The 10,431-nt window shown below is 46.6% G+C and overlaps 1 protein-coding gene across 6 annotated transcripts in view; it reads left to right on the top strand.

Annotated features, from left to right (window-relative positions):
* The first annotated feature begins 936 nt into the window (after positions 1-936).
* Positions 937-10,431, top strand: part of Septin6 (septin 6) — a 73,519-nt gene continuing 64,024 nt past the window's right edge. For 2 of the 6 annotated variants that reach the window (XM_034485219.2, XM_034485220.2), the window contains exon 1: positions 937-1,248. In XM_034485219.2, the coding sequence (XP_034341110.1) occupies positions 1,219-1,248 (30 nt within the window). In that variant the 5' untranslated portion in view covers positions 937-1,218. The remainder of the gene's footprint in view (positions 1,249-10,431) is intronic. The other 4 variants (XM_034485223.2, XM_034485226.2, XM_034485221.2 and 1 more) reach the window with 2 other exon arrangements.

Raw genomic sequence — 10,431 nt, 5'->3', positions numbered from 1 at the left:
CAGGGCTGGGGAAGTGGGGAAAGATGTTAAGGAGAGGACCACCAAGAGCAGTTGGCTCGGAGAAAAAGGAGAGCAGGCAGGCACAGTTTTAGCGTTTGGATGTTATGAGCTGTCCCGGGTCAGCCTTATAGTCCTGGGCTGAATTAGTATTGAAGAGCAATTGGAACTGGACAGAACGATGACCCCTCCTGTATCTGCATCTGCCTCAACAGAGCTAGAGACCTTCAGGTCCCATTCTTAGACTCCCTTCCGGCTGGCTCCCTAATCTAAAAGGTGGGCTGCTCTGCATCTCTGTTTGTCCCGTTCATACTGAGAGCAGGGACCGGAGTGGGACCAGTGAGGTCAGTTTTTATTAGGTGCAGTAGTGGGGAGCTGGGCTCCATGGAAAATTCAGCCTACTGCGACGGAGGCTTGGGCACCTCAGGACAGGAGAGATGTCCTCCACAAGTCACAGCTCAGTTGTGGGGCTGCAGTGCAGCTCCCCCATTGATGCTCCATTTCTAAGCCATAATGTGGTGGCGCTGCAGGTGCCGCAACCCCTGCCCTGCCCCCCGCCCCTCCCTAACCCAAGGAGACAACACGATTAGTTAGGGTGGACTACAGGGGAGCACTGAGACTCCAGAGACCAATGCTCCCATGCAAGCACTCAGGGTTCTCAGTGGGGGAGCACGAGGGGTTATGGGGGCTGGGAAAAGAAAGAGGACTGCAGATCTCAGCCTAGGAGCAGAGAGCGGGAGGGGGAGGGGCCGGGACACCCTTCTAGCCTCAGGTCTGGGGACTCAGGGATGTGAGGGAAAACAGGGGTGTGTGTGTGTGTGTGTGTGTGTGTGTGTGACAATTCAGTAGAGGTCGGGACGTACCACGGAGCCCAGTAGCGGCAGGGAGGGGGGCGGAGGACGTGGTCACCGAGGGGAGCCCCCGCCCCCTTCACAGAGGCCGAGACTCGGGTTGCAGAGAGAACTGGAACTGGGCTCGCCCTAGGGGAAGGCAGCGCGGCCAATCCGTCCCCTCCCCACACCTACTCTGAGGGGGTGGGTGATAGAGGAGAGGTTGGGGTTGGAGCAGCGGTGAGGGGGCCCCTCCCTGGCACCTCCCTCCACCAGACTTGGTCGCGCCCGAAGTGTAACACTTTCTCTTTGTCGGAGGAGCTCTTCTGTTTCCTGTGCAGCAGCTCCCGTTGCGGAGGCACCCGTAGCAGCCCTGGCGGACCAAGGAGCGATGGCAGCGGCCGATATAACTCGCCAGGTGGTGAGTGGAGGGCTTGGGTACCAGTCCCCAAGCTAGGGGTTGAGGGTGTAGGGCTGGGGACAGCCGGGCAGACTTGGTTGCGGCTCGGCTACCACTGCTACCACGAGGAGGGCAATGGGGTAGCATCCAGGAGCAGAGAGGCAAGGCGGGACTTTTTGCTCCTGGGGTCAGCAGCTCAGTCTACTCTTCCCCGAGCAAGTCCTGGAGACCTGTGGTGGCGGGAGGGTGGGGGCGGTTGGAGAAGCGTCCTGGCGGGCAGCTGAACTTGCATCGCGGGAGAGAGCTGCAGTGAGCGCCTCCGCCTCCCTTGCTGCAGCTGCGGCCCCGCCGCTGGGGCGTTGCCGAATGAATGGCAGCATGGGTCCGGAGCCCTCCGGGGCCCCTGTCCCCTTAGCTTGGGAGCGCCCCAGCCACAACTGCCTGCTGGGACTCCAGCTTGCTCAGAAAGAGGGGCGCGGAGCTGGGGGTAGCCCGGGACCTAAGGCAGAGTGTGATGAGGGGGGCGGGGAGATGACTGGTTGGAGTAGGGTTTCTCCATATGCATTACATATGTGACTGCGTCTGTCTGTGTATCAGCGCGTACGCATATATGTGCATGCGCGCCATCCTGCCTTCACCATGGCAGGGTTATGTGACCCTGAATGAGTCGGCCTGTTTCGGTGTGCTCACCTCTACCGTGTGTGTCCCTGTGTTCGAACGCTGTGTCCACTTGTGCTGTGTCCCGTGGGGTCCCATTTGTGTATCTGTGGAAGGGAGGCAGGGAGGGGTGCAGTTCACCCCGGCCATGTAGGTGGCTGGTTGCTTATTTTGGCACGTTTCTGAGCGGTTCCCTGAGTGTTGGTCTTGGGTTCAGTGTACACGGGCTTCTATGCTAAAACCTGTGGCGCTAACATCTTTCTGTAGAGACCGAAGAGAACAGTGTGAGACTTGCAAAAGCAGTATTCTCTCTCTTTCGGTAGCGATCAACTCTGGAGGGGAAAAATCATTTTAAAAACTAAAGTTTTCCAGCCTGAGATGTGCAGAGAAATCAGACCCGGGAACCTGAGGTTGCATGTTTGTTTGTTTTAGGTCCGAAGTTTGGTTACAAAGGGAGATGAGAAGTGGTGAGAACAATTCCACCAGCACACCAGCAAGCTAAACTGAAGCAGAATGAGGCAGAAGGCAGCCAGGCAGAACCCGCTACCCCAAATACTGCTGGATGAAAAATGATAACCCTGTAACCTCCCATTTATTTAGAGAAACAGCCTGTGCAATGTGACTCCCATGCAAAAGGAGGGAGTGGGAAGCAGCCTCTGGGGAGTTGGTGTAATTGCAATTGATTTGTTTTCTAAACCTGAATCTAGAATCTGATAGCATTTTCTCCACAGATAAAGAAGTTTATTCCATTTCCTGTCTGGCTTTGGAAGGACAGGGTCCTTTATTTGAAACCTAATCTACCCCGTGTATATCCCAGCCCAGAGTTCCTCACAGGGGTCGTGGTGTAGAAGGCAGAGGCAGAGATATGAGACACTGCTTGATGATGATGGAATTAGAGAGATTTCTCAAGACTGACACCGTGATATTTGTTGCCTCTAGTGTTTTGAGGACAACCAGGGTGATTTTCTTATCTGCATTTTAAAGATGCTGTAGTTTTAAGAAGATGAATCCGTTTCCTGGATTACACTTGCTCTATCCTTAGTGACAAAAAAACAACCCCACAACACTAATGATTTTTTTTCTTGCTCTAATGAATTTGTATTGACCTGCCCTCACCAGTCTCCCTTGCCTGGATTAGGATTGCAAGACTAATGTTGGTGGTTGGTGAGGAAGAACATTCCAGAAGGTTGCTTCACCTTAGGCACAACTCAAACAATCCAGAGACCACCTTTGTTCTGCAGATGAGGAGGACAGCAAGGAGTGGTTTGGGGGGCCCTTGATTTGCTTTGGGGTGGCTCCAGTTTGCTCTGGCTTGCCTTACCACATTGTAAACTGAAAAACATAATTGTATGGCAAATTCTGGAGCAGCCTAAGCATTTGAGACTTTGTTATCATGATAAATGGTTTTCTGGGAAAACTGACGTCACTCTCCATGCTTTCCTCCCTCAAGCCAGTGAAGCTCTTATTTATGTGTCATTTGTCTCTCTGCTTTCCTTTGTGTCTGCAAAAAGTTGTAATTCACCAGGGGAAGCTGGAATTAACTCAAGAGACTTTGGGTGCTGGTTGCTTCTGGTTTCTTCAAAGGAGTATGTGTCTAGGACTTGGGAAGAGAAGACCAGAGAGTCAGGCTATGTGTGGCAATCTTAGAAGTTCTTCTTAGTAAATTCTGAGGCATGATGAGTGTCTTGGTATGTGTGTTTCAGTGTCTTCACCGATTCACTGGAGGGTCACTGTCATCAAACATTGTTAGTGGTAAAACGGGCATGGCAGTTGTTGAGTAGGGCCTACATTTGGGTATGTATGCCTCTTGGAAATTTATAATTCAGTTCCATCCCATCTAAATGAACCCCAGAAAGGATTCTGCATGACAGCACTATATATGAGTACTTGTTTAACTGATGTGAATAGTACTATACTGACTTGACAAGTCACTCCTTGTCAACCATACCAAAAAAGTAGCATACATGACTTTCAAGGTTCTAGCCTAGTTGGAGACACAAATTGTGGATGCTGAGATAATTAAAGAAGTAATAAAAGATCCCTGGGGTGTGTCCCACCTATGAGGTGACTTGCACTCTCATTGCTCTGTATTTAGAGAGGTTACATGACTAACTTGTCCAGGGTGACCTAGGAAGGCACAGCGCAGTCAGCAAAAGTTCTATCTCTTGGTTCAATGTTGCATTTCTGGTACGGACTGTAAGTACTGTGTGCTTCAGAAATCACTATCTCGAACAAATTGTACCCACAATGGGAATAATGTTGCTTTTGTCCAGTTACAGTCTGTCAAGCCACTGTACCTAATGAACAATCTTGCAAGGACAACAAGAGTTTTCATAGCCAGGGTTGGCCTGAAGCAGCTGTCCTCAAGTTGCCACCTACCATTGAGAAGAAGATTGCTTCTGCATTCTGGTCTTACAATTAGTGACAATTAAATTATCTACTACATCTTTTGTGTGTGTGTGTGTGTGTGTGTTTGTTTGTTTGAGTCGAGACAGACTTTCACCTGTCAGCCATGGAGCCCATGCCTCTGGACAGCAGTTAACTCATGGTTTCCCTCTTGAAGCTCCTCCTTAATTCTTAAATACTAAAAGTAATAATTGTACCCCCCAAAAAAGAAAAAAAAACTAAACCCCATAGATCTACCCGAGGATATAGTGCTGAAGAAAGTTTACATGGCTCCAAACAGTGAAAAAGTGTTGAATCCAAATCAAGGGAATATGGGCAATTATACAGTTTCCCATGTTTTCTGTGCCTTTAGGGTTTGTCAAAAAGGTTAGAGGAGCTGGATGTAGGGATGCATGTCTTAGAGATCTCTATGAATTTGAGGTCAGCCTACTCTACAAAGCAAGTTTTAGGACAGCAAAGACTAAACAGAGAAACTCTAAAGGGAGGGAGGGAGGGAGGGAGGGAGGGAGGGAGGGAATAGAGGAAGAGGAGGAGGAGGAAAAGAAATATTACAGCGCTAACCCTCTGTGTGTGGCTTCTTTCTTCAAAGGAGTTTCTAGTTTAATGGATGGTGGAAGGAGACTCAAATCTTTATGTAGGGCTGGTAAGAGGGCTCAGTGGGTAAAAATCACTTGCCATGAAAGTCTGAAATTTGAGTTTAATCCTTAGAATATACAGAATCAACAAAACCTTCGAACCTCTGCACAAATGCCATAGAATGAAAATCACCCCCTTGTGTGTATGCGTGGTCGCATGCACGTGCATGCAAGCGCTTGCGAGCGTGCACACACACACATTTGTACAATAATAAAGTGTTTACAAATCCATATTTAGTTATCGTTATCCTAAGTGCTAAAGAGAAGAGCTACTGCCTGCCATGAGAAGTCATTACAGGGGACCTGATTCAGCCATGGCTGAAGGCTGTAAGTGATAGGAGAGGCTTCCTGAGGGCTTCTGGATAGGAAAAGGGTAGGTGTGAAGATGGGTGAGATCACACTTCTGCCACTTGCTTGGGAACAGTTCATTTGTCAATCCATCCACTGCTGTTTTCATTCATTCTCCAACATTTATTTATCGGGCATCGACTCTGCCAGGTCCTGTGCCAAGTGCTGGGAATGTAGCAGTGGCCAAGGCATGGAGGAACTCTGCCCCCTCTCAGAGCTGCCAGATGAGGCAGGAATGAGCTCTGTTTCCTCTTGACATTTTAAATCCAGGAAATGTGAGTGTTAGTGGTGTATTTATTACAAAACTTCATTACAGTAGACTAATAGGCCTGTGTGATAAAACGAGAATTTGATCTGCAACCATATGCATAGCATTTACTTTGTGGAGTGTCTGATATAAATTTTCTATTAATTGCTGGCTTTGTTACCAGTATGGCCCCCACACCTTGTGTCTGTAAGGGAAAAGCACCATTGCTTTAACTTGAGCAACAGTAATTTGCAAAGTTAGTCTGCTGGAGGAAAATAAAAGCACTATTACAAAATTAAATAGCACCGACTTCCAGGTTTGCTGGAATTATTGGATTGTCAAAGCCATGACTTCATATTAGCAGGAACAAGTGAGAAAGCCTTTATTTGCAGGTGCGTTGAAACTACATAGAAGACACTTGGAAAGAAGAAAGGGGGACGGGGAAGGGAGGGAGGAAGAAAGGGAAGGAATGAAAAAGGAAACCGTGCATAGATGTAAGATGCTTAGCTCTCTTGAAATGCTTCCATCTTGTATGACTTCATTTTCCCCAACAACTTTCTGGACCTATATCCCTGGCCTCTTCATTTTGTGCCTGCAACAAGCAAGAGGCTTAAGTCCAAAGCGTTATTGCTGGACAGTGGATGAAACAATGAAACGTCTACCAGAACACACAGATTCCCTGTTTAAAAGCACTCGTCTTTCCAAAGTGTTTCTAAGAAATTAAAATTCTGCCATGTCCTCATTTCCCCCTCTTTTCTTTGCATCTGCCAACATCCCCCAAAGTGGTCAGAGAAAAACAAGGTTGGGAGCTGTGGAGACTCTCTGATGGTAAAAAAAGATTTTCAGCTTAAATCCAAGATAGCACAGTCACGGGTTGTGTGGGTTCTCTCTCTCTCTCTCTCTCTCTCTCTCTCTCTCTCTCTCTCTCTCTCTCTCTCTCTCCCTCCCTCCCTCCATATTGCTTTAAATAAAAATCTTGGAGCCACCAGCCATGTAATGATAGATTATTTTAAGTAACAACTGGAGGGGGTACAGAATAAATTAGAAACACAGACCCTTCCTCCTCAGTTTGGCTTCTGCTGTGGGGATTTGAAACCGTGGGCTTCTCAGCTGCCTGCACAGAGGAAGGAGGCCACATGCTCCGGAGAGTGAGAAACAATGTTATCCTCTTCTCCAGTGTCTTCCCACTAGAGACAGCCATCTGCTGAATTATGCAGCAGGCTCTCAGCTGGCCCTGGAGTTGGGTCATTCCTGTGACCAGGGAGAGATTTCCAGGCCTTCTCAGGGACAAACCTCTGGGTTCCGGTTCCTCGTGCCAAGGCTCTCTCAGAGCCCTAACATGGGCCCTGGGGTAACAGGAGCAGAGAGCTCTGCTCACACAGCCATGATGAGGTGCGAGGTGGTGTTTGGTTTCCTTTACCACAGAGGCCCCCAGCTCTGAACACTGGCGCAGAGGCAAGAACTGTATTTTTTTCAGATCCCCGTTAAACGAGACCAGATGGAGGCAGAGGTAAATTCAGGCTCCCCAGAGGGCAGTTGGGCATTCACCCAGAGGCCTATGGGTAAACTTTTTCTTTCCTTTTTCTTTTTTCTTAAAAAAAAAAATTGAAGGTAACATGGCCAGAACACCTAGAAAACTGATCAAACTGCCTGACTTGGAGGAAATGTGTGTGGTTTTTGTGGGAAAGTTGACCCACCCAGAGCAGGGGTCACCCCTAGCCTGAAGTGGAGATATTTTACATAGACAATAGTTTGTTGAATTCGATAGACTCATTAGCTCTGGTGCTCTTGAGTAGAGCCGGGCAGCTGGCCAAGCCTAGGATCAAACTGGAGTCAGGAGAGACCTAGAGAAGAAGAGAAAAGTAGGGGAGAGAGATGAGAGTTGGAGCATAGACCTGGGTACCATTGGTTACCTCTTTTGCCTTCTGCTAGCCAGAGCTATTGTGGTGAGCCCACGAGCTTCCAGTTCATCTCCCTTGTCCCTTCTCACTCCTACCTGCATGGAGCCAGGAGCCTGCTGGCCTGGAATTTTAGCGGCAGGAAGAAATACATCTGGTATTTAAGTCAGCTTTTCCATCTGAGAGAACAGTCTACCACTCGCTGCCACTAAATCATCACTGGATGACTTGGGACAAGTCACCCCCCTCCCCCCGCCCCTGACTCCTAGTCTCCATTTTCCCCTTTGCAAAAAGAGCCCTTGGGTTAGGTGATATTCAAGGGAGTCTCCAGCTCTCAAGTCCTTATGTTTCCTTGTTCTCCAGACTCAATTCTGTTAGGGCCTTGCCTGCTTCTGTTTCTGCATGAGGTAGCAGAACCGAGCCCCGCCTCTTCCCTCCTTCAGCCTTGAGCTGAGTGAGGAGAGAGTTTTGGAGAAGGAACTTTATGCTTTTAGCTCTGCAGGGTCTCTGTAAGTGAACTAGAAACAACCATTTGAACATTGCCTGTCTGGGTAGGTATGTATAGCTATTGACATTTTATAAATATACATGACAACTGAATGCTTGACTGTGGAATCTCACTTTAAATGCACTAGGAAAGCTGGCTGGTTAATGGAATCCTTGCTGTGATTCTTTTTATAAATGAGAAGCCACTTTAGAACTTATCTTTGATGTTAAAATAAGTTGTATCTATAGGCTTTGCCAAAGAGATGCCTTCACCCTTGTTTAGTAAAGATGGTTTCTCCTCTGTGTTTCCTTGAGGTCCCCTAAACTGCTTCCCCACTGAAGCTTTGGGAAACCCTGTTTCTCCTTAGAATAGTCTCTAAATTGTTATTCTAGCCCAGGATTTTATATCTATAGTTCTCTCTTATCCCTAACTTGATCAGCCCATGAAAACTCCTGGCATTTGATGTGTTGGGTACATTGGTTTTTACCTTTTTGTTGTTAAATTTTTGGATTTTATTGGTCCTTTGTGGCTCTCAAGGATGATAGTATAGTAGTAGTTCTCATCCCTTTCACAACACTGGAGGCTGCAAATGGGGTTTTATCAGGACTTTTGACATGTTTCAGGACATAAGATTTGTCTTCTGGTTTACAAGACTATAATTATGTTGTACTGTTTAATAGTGAGTTATATATTAAATGTGACAAAAATTCACAATAAAGGAAGATAAGAATTTATTGTATTGTTGATAAAACAAATATCCTCTATATAATAAGATTGCTCAGATGCTCAAGGCCGTACTTAACTAAGCTTACTGATTGATTATCTGTGTGTGCAGCACTTTCTGGTTGAAGTTGAGGATTTTTTTTTCCTAAAATAGCTGAGGCCACTTTCCTGCCTAGGAATGTACCATCAGTCTGTATTCAAAACAAAACATTTTTCCAGATTATAAAACTAAAGTATGCCTAGTCTAGAAAAATTGGAAAACAGAATGGCTACCCCCAAAGTAACCTGTTACACTAGTTTTCTCTCCTCACTGGGTTGTGTGTGCAAGGATTTCGTTGTTGTTGTTTTTCTTTTGCTTTCCATAACAGTTTTAGGCAAGTACATCATGCCATTATGCACTCTTAGAAAAATATTTTCATTACTTGCTTAATATTCCATCCTATGTCATTGGGTGGATGGATTGGCTTCAAAAGTCAAAGATTTTCAGTATCTCAGTGCCAGAATGATGGTGGAGTGAGGAAAGGGATGAAGGACTGGGCCCACCACAAAGCAGTCAATGAGGCTGCTGCTGAGAACCACGTTTAAGCATTTGTCTCCCTTGCTAACGTTTGAGTGCAGAAGACCAGAGGAGGAAGTTAAGGGAAAGTCGAGTCTTAGGTCCACACGCTTCCCCCCACCACCACCTCCAGCCCCCATTCCTTCAGGATGACTAGTGCTAACTTAGATACCTTGGGTTTGAACAGAGACAGGAAATTCTCTATTGACACAGGTGGGCCTTGAGTTCCCAGAGGCCTCACTTAACAATGTACTTTCTCTGTCAGGGCTGTTAGAGGAGAGGCAGTGGGCAGTAGAGGACAGCAGTTACTTATCGGTTGCTTCTGGGACACTTTGCTTTCCAAAAACAAACACAAACAAACAACCGAAAAGCAATGGAGAAAGATACACAGCTGGAAGCACCATACCTCATTGTTCTTAATATGTACCATATGAATACTCAGTTAAAAACTGAAAATCAGTGTGACCTCAGGAGGAGGCAGAAGAGAAGAACAGTGTTTCTGCCTCTGATACAAAATGTGGTTATAACGTATTTCAAAACCGCAGGTGACTGCAGATGAGGAGCAAACAGGAAATGGAATAGGGCGGAGGGAAGTGGGGGCTCTCTCAGTTCCCAGGAGCACCTTTCATTTTTGCCTTCCTTTAGCTGCTCTCAGGCTACAGCCTAACTAATCACCCGGATTGCAAAGCTGAATGAGCAAGAACTTTCCTCATCTTATTAAAAATATCTGTCAATTATACAGGTAACAATGTGAATTACATAAGAATCAAACGCTACAAAACCTGATGACACCTCTGATTAGGCCCCTGTTTCTATTTCCTGTCCTCTGAGGTAACTACCAGTATCTTTTGGTTTAGTGTCTTTTCGTGCATCTGTCCTAGGTATTGGCATAGATTTATGTGCATATGCATATGTACCAGGCTTTTTGTACATACATGTGCTCATTATGCATGTCATTCTACAATTTCTGTTTTCTGTTTTATACTATGTCTTGGAGGTACTCACGCCATTTACGTTTGGGCCTGCGGCATTCTAGTGGCAGGACTGTTCCAGAATGTTCATGTTCATTATTTATTTTTCGGTTGTCTAGCATTTAAGGAGTTTCTAGCCCTTCATTACTAGCGTCAAGGCGTTAATGCATTTCCTTGTACACGAATCTGTGTACAGCTGTGCGAGGTTCCACAGAACAGATTGTAAAGGTGGTTGCAGGGTTAGGGTAGATAAACAGTTTTGCTGATTTGCTGCTG

The sequence above is a fragment of the Arvicanthis niloticus genome, chromosome X (assembly GCF_011762505.2).
Source record: "Arvicanthis niloticus isolate mArvNil1 chromosome X, mArvNil1.pat.X, whole genome shotgun sequence".
NCBI lineage: Eukaryota > Metazoa > Chordata > Mammalia > Rodentia > Muridae > Arvicanthis > Arvicanthis niloticus.
This window is presented reverse-complemented; position numbering and strand designations above follow the sequence as displayed.